Source organism: Ixodes scapularis, unplaced genomic scaffold (genome assembly GCF_016920785.2).
Source record: "Ixodes scapularis isolate PalLabHiFi unplaced genomic scaffold, ASM1692078v2 PGA_scaffold0__279_contigs__length_252992795, whole genome shotgun sequence".
In the NCBI taxonomy this organism is placed as follows: domain Eukaryota; kingdom Metazoa; phylum Arthropoda; class Arachnida; order Ixodida; family Ixodidae; genus Ixodes; species Ixodes scapularis.
The window spans coordinates 180,770,960-180,792,749 of NW_024609835.1; the positions used below are offsets into that span (position 1 = coordinate 180,770,960).

At 46.2% G+C, this 21,790-nt stretch overlaps 1 protein-coding gene and 1 pseudogene across 1 annotated transcript; both read left to right on the plus strand.

Moving 5' to 3' along the window:
* The window catches only part of LOC115322939, a 56,796-nt pseudogene extending 39,874 nt beyond the window's left edge, over positions 1 to 16,922 (plus strand).
* Positions 16,923 to 17,971: 1,049 nt separating this feature from the next.
* Positions 17,972 to 20,490, plus strand: LOC115329254 (the record flags this gene model as incomplete). Its single annotated transcript, XM_040223625.1, has 2 exons — positions 17,972 to 17,979; positions 18,528 to 20,490. Coding segments are annotated over exons 1-2 (1,971 nt in total), but the record flags the coding sequence as incomplete, so codon positions are not given.
* Positions 20,491 to 21,790: the final 1,300 nt, after the last annotated feature.

Here is a 21,790-nt window from a genome sequence, read left to right on the forward strand (position 1 = left end):
ACTTCAGAGGCGAAATCTGCATCCTTTGCTTTGCAAGCGCCCCTAGTTCGATCGGCGTCCGTCGCAGTTGTGTTTACGCGAAACGGCATACGAATTTGCTCGAAGCTTATGGCTGTCTGCGAGTAATATCCTGCTAAAAGGCGGGACTTTTTCTGCACGTGCTTGGGAACTGCATTAAAAGAACCGTGTTTCAGTAGGGTACTGCCTAGGAGACTATATAATTTGAAACAAAATACAAGACACCCGTCGACCAACTCCTCCGACAAACCTTTGTGTTTTGTGACGTCACGCAGCACCTACGGATGTCAGCCATTGACACTGGTGAAATTTGGGGTGCAGTTTCGTACATAGACTCATGAAAGGTTTAATTCATAACGGGATATCATATACCAAAATAAAAATGACGTTTGTCTATATGAAGGCTCCCTCGATGTAACGAGCGCAAGAACTTAAGTACTTCCGGTTTCGACCGGACAATCCCTTTAAAGGGATACTGAAGCGAAACTTGAAATACACCTATTATGGTCAGAAATAGGTTCAATATGATCAATGATATTCATAAATCATAATCGCGCGATTGTATTTTGAACGGATGGCTATATTTTTCACCCTGATGGGCCCGATTGGGCGCGCGCTCAAAAATCGGCCATCGGAGAGCGCGATGCGTCTTGGGATATTGGGCGCATTCGTGACGTCACTTGTGCCGGTCGGGAAAGGCTACGGCGTGAATGTTGTGGTTACGAGCGTTGCCACTTGGTGGCGCGTCGACGATTTACGACCTGTGACAACGTGGCCGTTTGAGATGTGCAAGGGCTGCACGCACGCTGCACCACGGGACCACGGCGAGTCGGCAACCACGGCAGCACTGACAAAACCAGCTCTGAGGCCGGATTCTCAAAGCGAATTCACGACGAAAAAAGTGCGTACGACAAATATGAAAGAAAACCCATGCTCTCGAAACGAAATTGTCGTAACCTTTGCGCAGGTTACGACAGAATCCTACGACAGCTCCGAAGCTGCCTTACGCACTTTTTACGATCAAATCAACAAGGCCGACAGCGTCGCTCAGTTACTTGGTATCGGCCACCAACGGACATTTATTTTTCTTCGTGCTCTTCTCGTGCGTCCCGACTTCAACCAGCAAGAAAAAAGGAAGGAAAACTTAAAACAGACCACGACGATCAAGAACGCAGGATCCACAAACACACGAGAAGAGCTACAACAGCCGCGATTCTGCCGACCGAGCGAGCTCGGCAGAATATAGTAGGCCTAGCAGCAACATCGACTCGGCGCACCGTTGCTCCGGCGGTCCTTTGCCAAGACCGTCTGTCCATGACCGGCTGGCCTGCTGAATGGAATATGCCCGCGCGACCCTTGTGGACCCTTACGGGATGAGTAGTTTGATCCCTCAACTAAATTTCAGAGGTCAATATTTTCCCCTTGTCATCTCGATCTCCTTGTTTTCCGAGACAGCGGTGACGAACGCTGTCGTCGAAAAGGGACTCTCATTGATTCTATCTCCTTGTTTTGTGTGATATAGAGCTCAAATAAACGCCATACGGATTACCTTGGCAAATCGGTATGTACACTGTTATTAGTATGCCATTTTTATTCTGACTCGACGCTACGTCAATGTCGAGCTATAGCAGTTCGTGGGAGCTACGCGATGTCGGTCTAACCTTTCTTTGCCGAGTGTCATGTCAGTATCGAGTTGCAATCGTAAAAGATCGGTCCAGAAGCGCTTACCGAAACGCGGTCTAACAGAGCGAATCCAGCACTTCGATCAAACGCGCGTGTCCGCTCCGAGTGTGAACAGGTATTTGGCATTTGCGTGGCTCTTGCTGACACCCTCGTAGTTCAAACATATCCTTTTTAACGTCGGCTTGCAGCTCGCGACTCGCAGCAACTAATACCGGCCGTGCCAGAAGCATGCTCGGGCCGTGTCGTGCAAAGAGCCGCAACGAGAACGAGCTCACTGTGGCCAACTACGCTTTGGCTTTCTCCGCCAAGGCTTTGCAAACGCGTTCAGGCCTAGGCGAATTCTGCCGGCACGCCGTATTGCCGCAGAACGGCGCTGCTGTTTTGGCACAAGTGATGTCACGAGAACTTCCCCCCATCCACCAGATGAGAATTTGAAATCGTTTAATTATGTTTAAAATTAGTTCTCCTGTGTTTTACAGCGCAATATTTATATTTCCGAGGTGGTGCCTGTCCCTAGCCCATATTTATGCAACAAGATCGGCGCTAAAATTTCGTTTCACTACCCCTTTAAAGGAGTCATGAAACGCTTTTTCAACTTTTTTTTGTTTAGCTTTCCTCCTCAACTCATAAATCGCGCATTGTACCAAACAGTTCGAGAAGTCGGAAAGAAGGGAGTCCCCTCTTGCTCGGAATCTCGCTTGTGTAGCCCGGACACAGCCATTGTCCCCCTAGAAGATTAGCCCGTCGCTCAAAATTCCGACTAGTTGCTTTCCCCACCCCGTTCACCCCGAAGCTGACAGTGCTGTGGAAGTTACGTGCTCGTTGGGCCAGCCACACATTTTCCACGTGATCACACGCTCTCGCGCATACCGACCCGCAGAGAATGAGGTCAGGTGATGAAAGGGAGGCGGCTGATTGATCCGGCAAGCGCGTAGCATCCACCGCAATGTCAGCTTAGGGGTAAAGGGATTAAGTGACGTCCGGTGTCGTGTGACGTGCGCTTGGGCCCTGGTGACGCGCTGCGGGGGCCCGGTTATGGTGGCTAGTAGCCCGGTGACACGCTGCGGGGTCCGCGGATGTATCACAGTGAAAAGGTGGAGAGTTTACGAAGGGAAGGAGGTACGAAATAGTCCGCTATGTTTTGCAAACCTTTGTAGCGAAAGTCAGGCTTCTGACTTTCTACCTTTGTTCTTTTGGCCCACTGAACGATGTGCTATTAGTAAATTCCCAAAATAAATTGATTTACTCCAGCCCAAAATTCGTTTCATGGGTCCTTTAAACAACGTGCGCGGCCTGCTCGAAAAACGAAACCGAAAGAAGATGAGTCGGGATGGCGAAAGCTTTCTCCCGTCTGCCTGAAGAAGGAGAAAAACGTTTCGTTCCTCCCCTTTTCTCGTGTCCGCTTGGGGGCGCGTCAGTAGAAAGGAGGAAGACGCGCCGTTGCTACTTTTTTCCTCCATTTTTTCTTAGAGTGTGCTGGGATTGTTCCAGTCCTGAAGCCTCCCGGGGAAGTAAGGATCTGCATTGACTTCACTCACCTCAACACTTCCGTCCGACGAGAGCGCTATGTCCTTCCAACTGTGGAGCAAACGCTTGGCCAGCTGGGGGCGGCGGCAGTGTTCTCGAAGTTGGATGCTATTTCCGGGTTCCATCAAATCCGTCTCTCTCCCTCGTGCCAAGAGCTGACCACATTCGTCACCCTAATTCGCCGTTCTTGCTTCACACGACTACCTTTTAGGATAACATCAGCTCCGGAATATTTCCAAAAACGCATCTCGGAGATCTTGAGCGGACTGCCCGGAGTTCTCAACCTCATGGATGATAGACTTGTCTTCGGCAAAGACCAAGCTGAGCATGATTCAAATCTGCACAAGACTCTCAAGCGCCTAGAGCAAACTGGAGTCACCCTCAACAAAGCCAAGTGTGTCTTCAACACGAGGGAAGTTACCTTCCTCGGATGTATCATATCCCGCCACGGTGTTGGACCGGACCCAGCAAAGGTCAAGGCAATCAATCAGAGATCTTCCTGCTCCAGAGGATCCAGCCGGTGTCCGTCGGATCCTTGGAATGGCGAATCATCTGGCAAGGTTTCTTCCAAACGTGGCACAAATTACGGCGCCACTCAGAGACCTGGGGGGCTATGTTGCGCTTTTTGCACTCCCAGGAGACTAGGGAGAGGGAAGTGACGTCAACGACACAGCAAACGCAGATTGGGTGTTGATTTCGTTTTCTTCTGTCAACATCCAATCTGCGTTTGCTGTGCCGTTGACGTCACTTCCCTCTTCCAAGTCTCCTGGGAGTGCAAAAAGCGCAACATAGCACCCCTGCTTCGAAAAACGTCGGAGTGGACCTGGGATCCCCCACAAGCAGCCGCTCTGCAAGGCGTCAAGGATATCCTGTGTTCAGATTGTTGCATGGCTCACTACAATCCGTCGTATCCCACAATACTCTCAGCAGGTGCGTCTTCACACGGATTAGGAGCAGTCTTGTTTCATGTCCAGCCGGATGGGAGGGAGAAAGTTGTGGCCTTCGCATCACGGTCCTTTACCTCGACTGAAACCCGATACGCTCAGGTGGAAAAAGAAGCATTGGCTTTGACCTGGGGAGCAGAGCGGTTTCAAGACTTTTGCGGGGTCTAACAGCAACTTTCCAGACCGATCATAAACCTTTGCTGACGCTCTTGGGAAAGTCGGCACTGGATGTGCTCCGTCCTCGTATCCAGCGCTTCCGCATGCGTCTGATGCTGTTCAGCTACAGAATGCAGTATGTACTTGGCAAGAGAATCGCGACGCTTGATACTCTACCAAGGGCTCCGGTGAGTGAGGAAGAGCCAGCGGAGACACTGACCCGCGCTGAGGTTCAGTCATGCACTGTTGGAGCAGTGATGGGACTCCGAAGCAGCACTCTGCATCCAGTCAAAGAAGCCCAGGAGAAAGAAAAAAGTTTGACAAATGCTTCGGGAGTACTGCATAAACGGATGGCCATCAAAGTCAAGACTTCCTCTCGACGTGTCGCCCTTTTGGCAGTACAGAGGAAGCCTGTCCCACTGCGAAGGCTTTCTGCTTTATGGAATCCGCCTACTTATTCCTGGTTCCCTAAGGAAGGAGATGCTGAAATGACTCCAACACGAGGGACATCAGGGAATTGGACGGTGCAGGCAGCGCGCGAAACAAGCTTTCTGGTGGCCAGGCCTGTCGTCCGAGCTCAAAAGGGTTGTCAGTAACTGTGTTGTGTTCACGAAGGTACGTCAACAAAACGCCGAGCCCCTCATGCCAACGGTGACGCCATTTGTGTCATGGCAAATGGTTGGGCTGGACTTGTTTCATCTACGAGGCAAGGAGTATTTGCTCTGCGTTGACTACAGGTCTCGCTTTCCCGAGATCGCCTACCTATCGTCAACGAAAGCTGAGGCTGTCATCGAACGTCTGAAGAGCATATTCGCCCGCCATGGGATACCTGCAACGGTAGTAAGCGACAATGGACCACAGTTCTCCTGTGATGCTTTCGCAGAGTTTGCCCGGAACTACGGTTTCCACTACACTACCAGCAGCCCTCGTCATCCTCAGGCGAATGGAGAGGCCGAGCGCACCGTGCACACCATGAAGAATCTGCTTGAAAAAGCATGGACCCGTACTTAGCTCTACTTCCGTACCGGGATACCCCGGGTCCGACAGGGCGGACTCCAGCCGAACTCCTCATGGGGCGACGTCTGCGGACGCGGATCTCGGTGTAAACAGCTCTTCTGACTCCCAGTCAAGTCAACAACAACGCCGCGACTAGACGCGAACGTCAAGTCAAAGAGCGCCAACGGGCACAGTTCGACCGCCGACATGCAGCTCGACGGCTACCCAAACTGAGTCCAGGATCGGCTGTGTGGTTGAAGGACCTCAAGTGCCCAAGGAAGGTCCTCCGTCAAGCGGACACGCCAAGGTCTTACTGGGTCAGAACCACAAGAGGGGACGTCCGTCGCAACCGGAGAGCCCTCAAACGAATTCCGGCTTATTCTGGTCAACGCGACAAGCTGGTATTGTGGCCAGCCAACACGACCGCTCCCGATGGACCTGCTTTATCCGGGGAAGGCGTCATAGAGCATCCACCAACATTGCAGCAGGCTTCGCAGTCTCAGTCATCGAAGCAAGACTGCAGAGTTCCCGTGGCAGTGACGAAGGCTGGAAGAAAAGTGTTTGCCCCCCAGCGGTTTGGTGAATAACTACAGACTACTCGAAACTCTTATTTATCCCCAGAGCGAGATCTGGCGTGAGCCTCTTTGGAACTTCCCGCTTCCTATAAGTGAGGCACGCCCGCGCGTGCCGTGGGGCCCGTGACTTGTGCACGGCCACGAGGGAAGAAACATTCTTTTTGGTTTGCCGTGGCACGGAGTCAGTCGCATTTCTTTCGGGTGCCACCGAGCACCGATACAATACGTGTACGCGACGAACAATTATAACAGACGAAAACATCTTTCTGAGCGGATTTCTTTCTATTTAGGGTTTTAAAATAATATTTTATTGTTAGCCAGTAATCTGCAGCTTGCAGATTACTTAGCGGAGACGCCACGTCGAAGTGGCGTCTCCGCTAAAGGAGAGGCTTTCAGAACCGATATGAAGTGCCGAGATCGAGCGAGCGATTGATGAACTTGTTGCCAAGAGGTCTCCAGGGTTCGATGGACTAACGGCTGTCGTTTACAAGAAATATAAGAACGTCGTTTCTAAACATCTACTCGCTGCAGTAATTGAAGCGCGCAAGGCAAACACTCTACCATCGCTCAACATTCTGAATTACATATACGGTACTTTTTCCGAACGTCGATGATGAATAAAAGTTAAGAAATATCAGAAACTACCCATTGCACTTGGCAACACCGACTACATGGTGCAAATGAAAGGTTTAGCGCGGCGCTTAGAAAATCTTATAAGCAAAACTGTAGGGGAGCATCAGACCTGCTGGATGAAAGGAATATCTATTTTGTATACACATCGCGCGGAGCATTTTAGAGCTGTGCGACGAGGACCTTGACCAGGTCGACACACTCCAGATTGAACAGAATGCCTTTCACCGTGTACAACATTCCGTACTGTAGAAAATATGAGAAAATATGGGTGTAGGCGAAACTATCATTAGTTTTGTCCAAATGGCGTAGAATCGGTGTACCGCACAGCTCATAACAAAAAACTGTCAAAGCGAATCAGTGTCGAGTCCTCAGTCAAACATTGTTACCTTCTATCACCATTGTTGTTTTGTACTTATTTGTAACCCTTTTGTAGAAATGTATTGAAAAATAGCACAATGAATGGGTTTTCGCGCCAGAGCGTAAAAGTCAAATTATTAATTCTCTTATGCAGACGATGTTGTCATCTTTTTTTAAAGATAAGAAAAGTATTGTAGCAGAAGTTAATGAGATCAAAACGTATTGTGAACTGAAGGGTGCGGCCTTTAATCGGAAAACGTTCTGTGGCCTTCGGCATGGAACTAGGGCCACGAAACCGGACGTTCTTCAAGATATACTAGGGAGTTTCTGTAGATCGTTATGCTGCCCCGCAACGCTCTCCTCAACCAGCTACGCTAGCCGGAACTCTACAGTCAAGGCCATCGGCGCGCAGCCGCAGTAGACTTTGCGTAGACCGCGCTGCCCCCTCCAGTGCCTCCACTAAGCGCTCCGCAACGAAGAAGTTGCTACTGCGCCTGCGCGCCGATAGCCTTCACTGTGGAGTTCCCGCTATCGTAGCGGGTTGCGGAGGGCCTTGCGGGACGGCGAGAACGATCTACGAAAACTCCCTATTGCGGAGGGCTTAGCGGTGGGGGAAACGCGGTCTACGAAAACTCCCTAGTATTTTGGTCGACGCTGACCAAGTATTTTGAGCTGCCTCTGCAGCTCTCTAAAAGTTTAAATTCATACTGGGGCCCTAAACTCGTGAAACACAAAGTTGGAGCCGAAAGTTGGCGGAGCGCGCCGATTGGATGTTGGCGACAAAAACGCCGAGTCATCGTCGTGATAGTCCAATCGGTGCGCTCCCTCAACTTCGGCCCCAACTTCGTGTTTCACGAGTTTAGGGCCCCTGGATGACATTTGTTCAGGAAAAGCCCGAGAAGTCTAGGAAATAAAACGGGAAAACTTTTTTTGTTTGTGTATTTGTTTTTTTGCGGGCCACTGCTTGTGGTATCTTTTTTATTTTTTTTCATTTGCTAAATTTTTGTATATATTTTTGAGTTTTGGGGGCGTGTGCTAAAGTAAATGCGCGAATGTTGCATCGTGTCTTTGCTGTGTTCATCTGGAGGCCTGGATGGGAAAGGGTATGCCGCGATAATCTGTTTCCCCGCGTCAGCACCGGAGTACTGTCATTGTCGCTCAGTTTATTTAAACGCGTTGTTTCGCGTTTTATGTTTCTAAGGGATCAGTCAAGTATTTTGTACGTGCTGTATTCCAGACCAGGCTTTCGGAAGAAATACCATTGTTTGTTGTTTCTTTGTGTTGCTCCGATCACATTAGAATCATTAGCTTTCTTTGGGAAGTAAGGGATGTGCTTCATTTTTAATGTGTTCGTTTTTTCTGTGTAATATATGACGTGTTACGCGAAAGCGCTTAACGCGTGGTAATTTTGAAATTGTTTTCTCGATACCGGTACAGCGTTCATTGTTCTGTGTGGGCCCAGGGCCAGACGTTTTTTCTAGGGTTAAAAAGATGACAATTACTCTTTTTATTAAGACCTTATTTTAGGCTTTACAAGAATACTCCTCCCGTAAAAACCTGGCTTGATCAGAAAAAGAAAACTTTCTTTGTGGAGACCCCAAAGAACAAAGTCACCTCTTTGGTATCTTACTCTCTGCTCTTTGACAGAGACCAGAGAGTATATAGCGCGTATTTTTAGACTGCTGAGATTCCTTTTAATTTCGGAATGCTTTTCAGCAAACCCTTAAAAAGAACTTTCCCTTAGCACCCCGTGGTTTTTGGTTTCGCCTTGTTAAAAGAGATAACGAAATCCTGATTGCTTTCGTCATGCTCCTGGGCCTACATTCACTTTGACAAAACAGGATAGATATTAGACATAGTGGTGTAGTCACGCTCCCCGCGCAATTGTATTTTATGGAATCTATCCGCGCACTAAAAGCTGCATGCACCACGCTGGACTGTCCGCCTGATTGGCTGCCAGTGGTGGACGTTCTTGCTGACGCGAGGGAATTTTAAACTTTATGCACGCGCATAGTTTGTCATGTACGCGATTCTATCATTCTAATTTATTTGTGCTTGTCAAAAGGGGTAATACAATTTCGGCGTAGCTCTGTGGTAGCGCTCCTGCTTTACACGCGCGGACACGACGGACGTCCTGCGCCTTATACGCCTCGCAAATGGGCTCGTTTTCGTCTTCTGCGCATGAGAAAGGAAGTAGCGGTGATGTCAGAACGCCGAGCCCTGATTGGCTGATCGCGACCCCCTATTTCAGCGTCGTCTGCTCCTTTGCAACGTCGTCCGCGTCTGTCTTACCTTTCTTGCGACTTTTGGAAGTGCAGGTCCTTACGAGCAAGTTCGACTTGGCCTTTCAGAGAGGGCAGACGAAATAACTCGAGCGGCACGTTGTTTTTGTCTAACAACTAGGAGACGCGCATCAAGGAGGGAAGTCAAAGGACTCACTGGCAAGGTGTACCGAGGCGCCGAGGTTTGTTTGCTAAGAACCGAAAGTGGTTCCCTCCTAAATACCTTTTCCCTCCTTTCGTGTGCGGCAAGACCCCTCACTCTTTAACGGCGTCGGCGGGTTGGCGCAGTTAGCGTCGTCTGCTTAACGTCTGCTAGTCAAAGCGATGGCTGCTTTACCTTTCCTGCGTCTGTCGGAGATTCACCGCTTTTTCACCGGCGAGAGTCGCCGTTGCCTCGGGAAACAAGGAGATAACAAGAGGAAGAAATTTACCTCTTAATCTAAAATTGACGTGAGCGATCAAAGTATAATACGGGAAAGGTTCACAAGGGTCGCTCGGACATATTCCATTCAGCACGCCAGCCGGTCGTGGGCAGACAGTCGCCGAGTCGCGGAGTGCCTGCTAGGCCTAACTGCCGTGCTCGCTTGGTTGCGTTCGGTGGATTCGTGGCCGTTGGAGCTTTTCCCGAGTGTTTGTGAATCCAGCGTTCTTATTCGTCGTGGTCTGTTTCAAGTACTTTTTACTTTTTTCTTGCTGCTTGAGGTCGGGACGTGTGAGAAGCGCACGTAGAAAACTAAACGTCCGTAGGTCGTCGCGACCGCGACATGTCGGCCATGCTGATTTGATCGTAAGAAGTACGTAAGACAGGATTTCTTCGTAACCTGCGCAAAAATTACGAAAATTTCGTTTCGTGAATACGAATTTGTTCTTAAGTTTTGTCTTAAGTTTTGTCGCAGGAAAGGTAAGACAGACGCAGACGACGTTGCGAGCAGACGACGTTGCAAAGGAGCATACAACGCTCAGATAGGGGGTCGCGATCAGCCAATCAGTGCTCGGTGTTCTGACGTCACCGTTACCCCGTGCGCAAGAAGCAGACGAACTTGCCCTCCGCATAGCAACGAGAACAGATTTCATTTCCAGTTGTAGAAAGAGCCCATAACATGCAGCAGTAACAGGAAATATGTGGGTGAGCTGGCGAACTTTTGACATCTTGAACATCTGAAACTAGGAACAAAACATTGACAACACACACACACACACATGTCCTCATCGGGACCTGTTTGCTCGTGGGTGTTGTCAAGTTCTTTTTCTTCTAGTGTCGGATGTTCAATATGGTTGAAGCCCATAACAACTGCCGCTGTAAAAGAAATGTGTACTTTGCCACGACTGATTCGGCCCAGTGCAAGATTCTTTTTATTTTCGATCAACATTCCAGGTTCCTGGATTCCGAGCCTTTCTACTTACAGCGAAGCTCAGCAGGCGATGCATCTGGTTCTGGATTTTTTTGGCAGCGGACCCTTCGTCACAGACTGTTGGCATCACTGTGCTTGTCGACGATCAAGGGCTCAGCTTGAGTAAACTTTTTTCGGTCAACATTGGTTTGTTGAGGCAATCTATAGAATATATTCTGGTGAGTTCTAATATTTGATGCTCTGAATATTGAACTTTTATTGCGCATTATTCCGAGTTGATAGTCTTTTTACTAATGAAGCCTGACTATAGTCAGGCACGTGAAGATTACGCCACAAGCTTCTTCGATACCCTCATTACCGTAGCCAGTGTTCCTCCGCGATGCACAAATAGTCCGCTAACAAGGCGCAAAAGTCAGATTACTCTTCCCGGATATGTCTTCCCTTGTAGGACCGCTGAGCGATTTGATACTATGGCTGGTGTAAAACCGTATTTATTAGGCACATCCGGAACTTATCTGACTGAGTGAAGCTTTTTGTTTCGTTTGTAGAGGGAGTAATACTTCACTTTCAGCATAAATTAACACAAATCGGTATTTTTTCTAGGAGAAGTGAAATACTGGAATAAAAAATTATTTGCTGACAATTGAATAACATTATCACCGAGTCCTTTACAAGCCGCTTGACAGATGTCCATGATAGAACCGGGTATACATGTAATTCCAAACCGAAACGAAATTGTTACGACCACTCACAATATTTCTGTTGAGTGCACCAGCATATGTTAATGAGAGTAAGCTAATTGGCCCCAAAATATTGTTGAAATGAAATTTAGATTGTTGACTGTATGCACCCCATTTCTCAATACGCTTGAGCGGAGCCACATACGTATGCCCGTTTTGTGGAACGTTGCTTGGACTGGTGAGCGAAGTTCACCCTCGAAAGTACTGATTTTGCTCGCGCTCACGATGAAACAGTGTATACCGCATGAGGTGGTTTCAAAGAACAAATTCGGGCTGGAAGGTTCAAGGTCAAACAAACGCGGCTTTTATAGAGTGGGCTCCGTATCAAGCTTTCAATATTAGTACTCCTCGACCAGCACAGTAATATATAGTGCGGAATTCAATCTTTTATTATGTGTATACATGCGCGGGTGCATTTGATTCAATTGCTCTTTAGCAATAAGAAGCCGCTCAGAAATTTATGCTTCTGCAATTCTAGTGCATATCATTTAAATATTTAAATCCTCTGGTAAACTTCCTTCTTAGTTTCTTACTATCCCACATAGAAGTTATCTTATCTGGTCCATCTAAAACATTGTTCTGGTCCCACACAACGCATAATTTCATCTGCATGCAGACCTGGGTGTTTTTTCTGTTTTATGCAATGCTAGATGTTCGCCGCCACAGTAGAGTTACGACTTGGATACTTCATGAGCTTTGTTGACTCCGACTTATTTTTAATAGTCGTTGAAAAAGTGATCACAGCAATGACGAAACAGGATTGTTATTTTTTAATAAAATTTGTACTTGTTTAAACTTGGACACAGTGCTCTCTTTGTAGTATATTCTAAAGCCGTATATGTACTTAAACTTTCCGCTCCCATTCACGGGCGCGAAGTTGTAAGCACATAATGTACGTTGGCCTGCCACCACTCAAGTGACAACCATACGCTAAATATTTCGGCCGATATCTGCCCCGCCGAATCTCGATATTTTATTTGATTCCAGTTACAAAAAAAAAAGATAATCTTGTATGTATTCTACGTAGATGTATCTTGTCACCAAAGCAAAGTAATTACAGTTCTTTTCACATATTACAGAGGTGTCTGCCATTCCGGCTGAAAGCCATCCATGTGATCAGACAGTCATTTGTCTATGACATCTTAATGTCAATTATTAGGCATCTTATCAGCAGGAAGTACGTCGAAAGGGTGAGTGCTGCGTGTCTTAGAACCTAAACATAAGAAACGTTGTATAGGCTGTGGACTGTGTACGTTCCTCAGGAAGCCTGGAATAACTAAAGATAAAAAGAAATATAACCAGCTGACGTTCAGCTGGTCCTATTTCTAATCAATACCCACCTAGCTCAGCTTCAACCCGATGTACATTGCAGCGCACAAATTATAATTAATAAGTTCGGGCAAACTAGGTCGTCATTATCTCCTGTACGTTAGATTTGATTGGTTATGGACTTGACCGAGGGTGTCATTACTTGTCCGCTGCGCTGTGCTTGAGCGAAACAGTATTGAGATTGACACAATGTAAGCGCAGGCAAAAACAAAAATTATTTACGTGTTTTAATGATGTGCCAAAAAGACGCAAAATCCAGCATTGCTTTTCCTTTAGAGACGTGCTGCTCATAAAAGAGATGATTTTCCATTAACGTAAGCTTCAATTTTAGCTTAACTGTTTCATTATATGAATGTGGATAAAATGTTAGTGGTTTGGGCATGCTTTTTTCGAATAAAAAATGTTTGAATACCAGGATGCACATCTAATGTAGCCTAGCAGAATCTGCCAATTTGGCCAGTATTTTTGTTGTTTAGGATGTTCTCTACGTAAAGAGTAAAAACAAATGAGGCTGGGTGTTGCTAAAAATAACTTGCCGAAAACGCAGTAAATGAGTCTAGCAACAAAGTTACTCCACTCACTTTACTGTGCGCACCGAAGGAGTGCCCGCAAAGGCGTGTCAAGAATTTGCGGAATGGAAATAGAAGGGCTGTTCACAAACCACGTCGGGCGGAAAAGACATCTATTTTCCGGCGAGAATGATAAAATTCTCTTGGAGAATATTTTTAGAATGTGGATATCTCTATTATAGCGCACTTACGGTAATAACCATAGCGTTTTTCGGAACTACTGAGTAGCAAACAGCTTCAAAATCCTAATATAATAAATAAAATTGATAGTAAAATATTTAGTCATCAAGCACTGGGGCATAGCTGCCTCAAAAAGCGACCAAAGCCTAAGCGGTGTCTAAAATCGTAAACGCTCGAACCTTTTCGGACATCCGTTATCAGGTTAACCTGAAACTGTGAAATATATTTCCCACATGCAATGTGAAGGAAGAGGCAGCTTGCCAGTGATATTTCCAATACTAATTGTATAAAAATGCCTAGTAGGCGTCTTTTGTATGACATGTGAGCCGTAAAATATTGTCGCACTTATTTGGAGCACCCGCCTGTCATTAAGGACGTCATGATCTGAACTGGGGCTGCAACTCGACGTTTAGTTTCCAGTGTCTTAACTCTCTAAGATATTTTGAGATCATGGGGGTTTTGGAGGCTGCAGTTGTAGTAAAAAGGCAAATGGGGTGTTTCTGCTTACATTTCTTACGACTGTACGATAAATAGACTGACTATGATACCGACCACCTTATAGTGTATCGTAGCAATCAGGCGAATAATGAAGTAAAATCGTACTTAACTGTTTAATTAGTCAATATAGACATATAGTTCCAATGAGGAACCTGCTGAGCTTTGTGGAAAACAACTGAATCGACTGGTTTTCGAAAGATTTAATACAGGGGTAGCATTTTAGGCGTTGCAAAATTGCGCTATGTTTGGAGGCGTTTATAGATTTTGGTTTCTTACCGGAGCGCATCCCTGTGCCCAAGATCCTGTACCCCAGTGGCGTAGACACGCAACACACGTGCGCCGTACTTCCCTCCATCCTACGAGGGAGGCGAGGCGGCGGCTTCGCGCCGCGACCTCAACGCTCATTAAGTTTCTAATTGGAACCCTAAATCTATTTTAATAAGTAAAAAGTTAATTAACAAATTTCGCTTAAATTTTCTGACCGATTAGCCCCCTATATTATGTCCCCCCGGCCGTATGACTCCCCTACGCAAACCGCATAAGTGTAGCTTTCACGGCTCTTTTTAAACGAACCTGTAAAGCTTAAACACCCCCTCTATGACGCGAGCACTTTTCTAAAGAAGAAATAAACGAAAATATGCAGATGAATGAACCGTCGCACTTCATCGAATCAGTCGAAGTTTTTCGAAATCACCGAATGTGAGAACATTTGGGGGAGCCAGGATTTTAACTTTGGGCGTGGCAATGTCCGGTCGGGAGTCCTAAGCACTACATCATACATACTTGGTATTTCACGTAACAGTGATAAAAAGTCCTAAAATTGGTATATTCGAGGTAAAAGAATAATTTCCTCGGGACCGCATTACTCGCGGTGGTGGACGTCACAAAATGCGCGATACTTTCTAATTTGTTTGCTAATTATTTAAAAATGACAAATCAACTTCTTACTCAGTTAAAATAAACATATGGTTCCGATCGGAAACTTGCTGAGCCTCACCGAAAACCCCTAAATTAGTCATTTTCAGAAAGACAATAGGGAGTTATAGTAGACCGCTTCCGCAGCCCGCTAAGCACCCGGATAGCACTCCGTAATCCGCCACAAGACCTTGAACTATGCAGACAAGGCTGGCGGCGCGCAGGCGCAGCTGCGGCGTTTTCTTCGCGGATACCGTAGCGGACGAGAAAAACCATCTACTACAACTCCCTATTGAGCGTGTGAGAAGCGTAGTAGTGCGCTAAAGTAACGACTCGTGGAGCAGGTACAAGGCTGGGGTTCTCATTAGAAACAGAAAAATCGCACGGGCGCCTTATCGCAACCGCTAGCCTTGTACCTGCTCCACGACTGGTGACTTTAGTGCACTATTACGCCTCTCAAGCGCTCAAAGTCTTTCTGAAGATTACTTACTGGTTTTTCGTGATGCTCAGTAAGGTTCTAATTTCAACCATCTGTATATTTGACTATTTAAAAATTTCACTTAGCCATTTTTAATTAATTAGCAAACTAATTAGTAAGTATCGCGCATTTCCTGTCGTCCGCCAAGACGAGTAATCCGGTGCCGAAAAAACTATGTTTTTACTTGGAATTGTGGAATTCTCGTCACTCTTACGTGGAACGCCATGTATATACATCCACTCAAAACAGAGGCAGTGACTTGATGCTAGGTTGAGACAAACATGTCCATTTTTCTCAAACGTTCTCCCAGCCATGTTATTACACTGTGTTGAAGGCATCCTGAGATTGTGAGTTTTGTTGCAATAATGTTTCAGATTTGAGAAAACGAGTCTTAATGAGAAAAGTCCGTTTCATGAACGTGCGGTTGCACGAATTGTGATGCGGAGGCGTTGCGGCAACATATGCGTCGCGAATAATGACGATTATTGAATGAGTTTTTGCTATATCGAAGTATTCTAGTCAAGTATCCGACTACTTCGTGAAATGCATTTCGCTTTCATTAACACGAAAAAAAGTTCGTGAATAACTAATGCTTTGTTTACTTACCTACGGTGAATGCATAATACAGTGTATGTAAAAATATTATGTTCACTGTCATGTTTCTTTGGCAATGGTTTACTGGTGGTCAACTGTTATATTAGAATGCATTGTGTTGGAAATCATGCTACAGGTCGACGTACTGAGGCAACGAATTTCACGCTTCCCCGAGAAGCCGTCGATTCGGGGATAATGCTAGTCTTGATACGCAGTACAGAATGCGAGGGTGCTTGTCGGTAAACATTTATTTTTCTTACGCAGATCCACCTCCACGGAATGAACTTTGAAGGTCTGCACAACGAACTGCCTGTTGATATTCTGCCGGAAGAGTACGGAGGCAGCGGACCCACCTTGGACTTCGAAGCCTTTTGGAGCCTCCTGGATGCGCAGGAACCGTCGTTCGTTGAAAACAATGGCTACGGATATCTCAAAACAAAGAAAAAGGGAACGAGATCGCCGAAGTAAACGGGATAGAATTGTCTTCTCTATTGCAGGACAACCCCACTTTTTCTGCTAAGCAAAGTGAACACCGACGAAAAGGCACTACGACACCACTCACACGACCATAAAGGTACTTTTAGCTAAGGGACGGCCAATCAATTAAGGATCTTCCGCGCGTGGCGTGTGCTCGCGATTCAAGAGCGCGGGCTGATTGGCCGACACCAAAGGGACCTATGGTAAAGATACCTTTATGTTGACCGTGTGAATGGGGTTTGAGAAGGCAATAAAGACACATGTTTAAACCGACGGTGATTTCCGTAAGAATTTATGTGCTGGTTAATTTGTGTCGTCACACGACAATGTCATTGTATCATCAAACCGAGGGACGTCGATTTTTTGCTGTCGCTTTTCTGTCAGTCATTGTCGTTTGCTTGGTGAGGAAATGACACCAGGATGCCGACATCTAGTGTTCACTATTCGGTTTTTGTGATTGTGTGATACATTCGTACAAGCACATAAACATTAACACACGCGTGGTCGCTCATTGATAAACTCCTGCACTTGCACTAGAGAGAGAATGTTCTTTTCTTGTTGTGCTGTCCCCGTTAATTAGGGAAATAAACAAAGTAGAAAACTTCGTGCTTTATTACAAGCTCTGTTTATCCTTAAAGTAAGTAAATTTTGGATCTCTTAAAACATCGCTAGTGCTTCCTCTCTCTTAGAATGAGCCTGACACAAAGGTTTTCAATTTATGTAATCAATGTCATGTATCACACGAACCTCGCCTGACCGATTCTGGTACGTTAGATCCGTTCCCCTGGAGGTATAAAACACGAAGGGGGAAAGGCGCTCCTGAGTGATCTCACGTCAGTTCATACAATGATGGTCCGGGTCATATTTTTGGCATTTTTGTTAAACCTACATGTGAAAGCCATGCTCTTGGGAGTACACAACTACATATGAACGCCGTGACGATTGTTTTTCGCTGAGATATAAACTTGAGAAGCTCGAAGCGTGGAAAGAGAGATTTTACGATGCTACTTTGCAGTCGTCACTTTCTCATCGAAGCTTTCATGTCACCGTAACCTTTTTACAACATTTCACAAAAGATATAAAACACATTCAGAAAACGTAAAAACTATCAATGAAATATATCTATGCCAGCAAAAACTAAAATATGGCATAAAAACGCGTTTTAGAGACATATTCACAATTTTGTTGCAAAGAAACAATCTTTTCTAATACTTCACATCACATGTTAAAATGCGCTATTTGAAATTATCTTTACGCATACATAAAGATAATATGCCCACCCTTAATTGTCTTCTTGGTGTTAACGCGGAAATGCAGATGATTTTTCAAAATATAACAAAACTGGGCGTCAACATTAAAAAAAAAAAAAATTTTTTTTTAGCTCCTCTTGGCATTTTGCAGTGACTTGAACTAACTTACGATGGCAAAACATTGAGTAACAAATTACTTCAAACGGGACAAGCTACCACAAACCTTCACTGGGAGCGAGCCGACGTCTTCGTCATAGCGGCACAATATTTTATGTTGTTCAAAAAGCGGAGATGTGTGCGCGTCATAGTTGGAACTATTTTTTAGGCGGAGAAGTTTCTTTTGTAGTAAGTGTGGGTGTTATGTGTTTGGTTTCGTTGTCTGAACACTGACAAAAAAAGCGGTAGTCTACCTTAAACTATGTTAAAGTATGATAAGGTTGATACTGTAGCCAATCCGGTAATATAATAAATGATTCACAAAGGAAAGCAAGCCTGTCGATCTAGAGGTTTCGCTATTTATTCTGATGACATGGTGCGTCCAATTCATGAGCTCGCTAAATCACACTCCAACGAATTTGTGAATATCTACACGCTCAATTTCGGAACTCACAAACGTTAGTTCGATGTTTTCTAAAATGACCCAGTTTACTGAGGAAAACATAAAATATTTTATTGTTTGGTTTTTAAAGATAAGCCATTTGCTTTCAGCCTGGATCGATGAGAGTGCAGATAAATACTTCTTAAGTACAAAACGAGCGTGTTGGTAACGGTAATTAGACATGAGGAAGATACATAGAAAGGGGGGACGGACAACGAAGACTTCCAACTAGCAACAACATTTATTGACCCGAAGTTTGCATATATAGGTGAAGGGGGGGAGGGTGAAAGACGGTACACTGGAAAGTGGGAAAGCGATGGGAGAGAGTGTAGAGCCGGGGAAATGAGGGACGATCCCGTGGGCTCCGTCACCTGAGGAACGGTGGAGACGTGTCAACCAAGGCCCAACCAGAGCCCCCCATCAACTTGTCAGGGGTTACGTTGTCTCCGGCCACGGAAAGCCTGCTCGCCCATGGACCTAAATTTGCCCCGCCCGTGAACAGCTCCAGAGTCGACGAACTGGCGTCGGTGTACGAGATCGCCGCCAAGATCCCGGAGGATAGCCGTCAAGACCTCGTCGGTGCTGGAACAAGGGCTGTGTGCTTCCACGGGGGGAGCAGGAGAGCCAAAAACGCCTCTACGCCAGTCATCAAAGAACTTCAGGCCGGTGAGCTGAGTTTACTTCAAGCTGACAAAACGGGTCAGTTCGTCATCCTGAACAAACAACAAGTGCAAGAGAAATCCGACGAGGCCCTAAAGAAGAACTTTACCGGCCTCAAAACGCGGCCATCCAGATCCCTCAGGTTCAGGGTGAAGGCAACGTGCGATTCATCTAACCTCCCTTCTTTAAAAAGTGCCATTCTTGCCCCAGCGAAGCAATACCTCTCTATTTTCTTTTCCGCTAAAACCCACAAACCAGGCGTGCCGTTTCGCAGCATTGTATCCGAGACGGGGTGTTGGCAGAGGCCCTTGGCGAAGTTTCTGCAGAAACATCTCGGTACGTTGGAGCTCCCCCAACCTTTCAGACTAAGGAATTCGGAAGATCTCCTTCCCGTGCTGGACGAGTTACACGCCGGCACTGAAGCTGTAAGAGCGTTCTCGCTCGATGTTGTAGATCTCTACTATAGCCTAAACGTGAAGACCCTCCTGGGCTTCATTTCTGACGCCATCCACGAGACAGGTGTCATAGACTTTCAAAATTCATGTGGCGTCTCGCTGTCCTCATTTCTCGAATTGACACAACTGTATCTCCAATCAACGCTTGTTGAATATGAGGGTAAAGTGTACATACAAAAGGCCGGCGTTTGTATCGGGTCTTGCTTGGCTCCCGTCCTCAGCGAAATTTACCTGTTTTATGTTGACGCCAAAGTTCAGGCGGACCTTCAACGAGATTTTCCCGATGCGAAGGTTTTTCGTTATGTTGACGATTATCTCATCCTACACTCCACCATCTCCGACTCTGCAGCCATAGAGACCGTATTCCAGAAAAACTCACATGGGCTTACGTTCACCAAAGAGGCCCCCTCCCCTGAGGGCTTACAGTTCCTCGATCTCAGGTTGGTCCCAACTAGCAAAGGTATCTGCTGGGCTCACCAGCAGAGGTCCTCTAAGCCCGTTCTTCCTTTCAACAGCTCACATTCAAGGAATGTAAAAAATGGGATCGTTCGAAATCTAGTTGCTTCGGCAAAGGTTAAATCCTGTCAGCACCTTTCCGCCCCCAGCCTATCCAAGCAGATTAGTCGCCTCATAAAGGCAGGATACCCGAGAGACCTGATTGAAACAACAATCAAAAGACTTGTCGCGGGGCAGAAGTCCAAACCCCTCCCTCCTAAGTCACGCTTCGCGTGCATCCCCTACATACACAACACCTCACATCGCCTGAAATCTATTGCGCTCGGCTTCAACACCAACGTTGTATTTTCCTGCAAGTTCAAATTAGCTTCTATTTGTAGAAAGGTCAACAACCCCGGTCCAGCGCCAACGTGCCAGAAAAAGCACCAGACCAATTATGTAACCTGCTGCAAAGAGTGCGTGTATTCGATTCCCATGTCCTGCGGTGCTAAATACATCGGACAGACGGGCCGATGCCTAAACGATCGGGTGAGGGAACATGCAAACGAGATCAAGAAAGCCGCCTCCGACACTTCGGAGATTTGTTACCACCCGATTGCCAAACACACCTCTGAGTGCAGCGAACCCTGTTCGGCCGACTTTCCCTCGACCACCAGGATTGGAGGTCACGCCTCAAGATACGGACGAGAGATCATGGAGGCCTTCGCCATGCACTACAGTCACAGCAACTTCGGATCCCCGTCCATAGGCTTATCCAGGAGGGAGATAAGCTTCCTGGGGCCAGAGCTGACGTCCCTCGTTTCAGCGGCTCCGAGCGATTAGATGTCTACCCCACGGGATCGTCCCTCATTTCCCCGGCTCTACACTCTCTCCCATCGCTTTCCCACTTTCCAGTGTACCGTCTTTCACCCTCCCCTCCTTCACCTATATATGCAAACTTCGGGTCAATAAATGTTGTTGCTAGTTGGAAGTCTTCGTTGTCCGTCCCCCCTTTCTATGTATCTTCCTCATGTCTAAATACTTCTTGGTTGTAATTTTTAGCTCTTTAACCTTGGCTCTCGAAAAGAACGGATTTGTGTAGTCGGCCGCCTGTGAAACAAGTATTCGGTAAATGTAATGTTAAACATATCATTATTATGCATCAAAAAGAGCAAAGGTCCAAGTTTTGAGCCATGCGGAACGCAACAGTTTTTAAAACCTGAAGACTCTTTTATGTTGTTATACCCTGTGTTTGGCCTGCGTGATGTAAGAAAATTTGTGATCAGTTTACGTGCAGTTCCCCGTATTATGTATTACTGTCATGCAGACTTGTACACGTTACTGAAAAATAGTAAGGAATTACGTTTACAATTACTCAAGGCTAAATTGTAATTTATTAAAATTGCAATTACTCTACCATAAAAGGAACTGATCGTTACCCCAAAAAGTAATCCGTTACTTTCGTGGCGTTACTTTGAACAATATTGTCTTCAGTTGAGAAGCAAAGGGGAGCCGGTTATTCAAGTTCCTATTGTTGCAACCTGTTCCATTTAAAGACCCTGAGTATTTTGAGCAACAGCTGACTCTCGAAAGTCTCGTCAGACATTTTGCGTTATTTCTTACTCAGTATGTAAACTGCTACGCTGAACAGCCTTTGAACTGAGGCACTGGATGGGACTGCCACATTGTTTCTCACGAATCTTTTATGCTCTGCATCGGGCTTCAGCAACGAAGCAATGGAAGTACTATTTACCTTGAAGATAGAGCAAAGCTTCGTCGTTGTAGCCAGCGCCTGATATTCGAGAGTTTAAGTAGATCGCTCCGATACCTCTGATAACAATATGATGAATGCGAAAAGGCGGCGGCGGAGTATCAGGTATCGTTACCGGAGTCATCGCACCGATCTACTAAAATTCTCCGTTGTCGAAATCGCGAAGCAGTAGAAGTCATCATACACCTAGCCAAAACTAGGATAACAATTGATTCATGTCCATCTTACTATAGCGGCCTATATTGCCAGACTATAGCAAAACATAGTTGTAACGGTAAGGTGATAATTGAATAATAAATAAGGTTTGGCTCTATATTC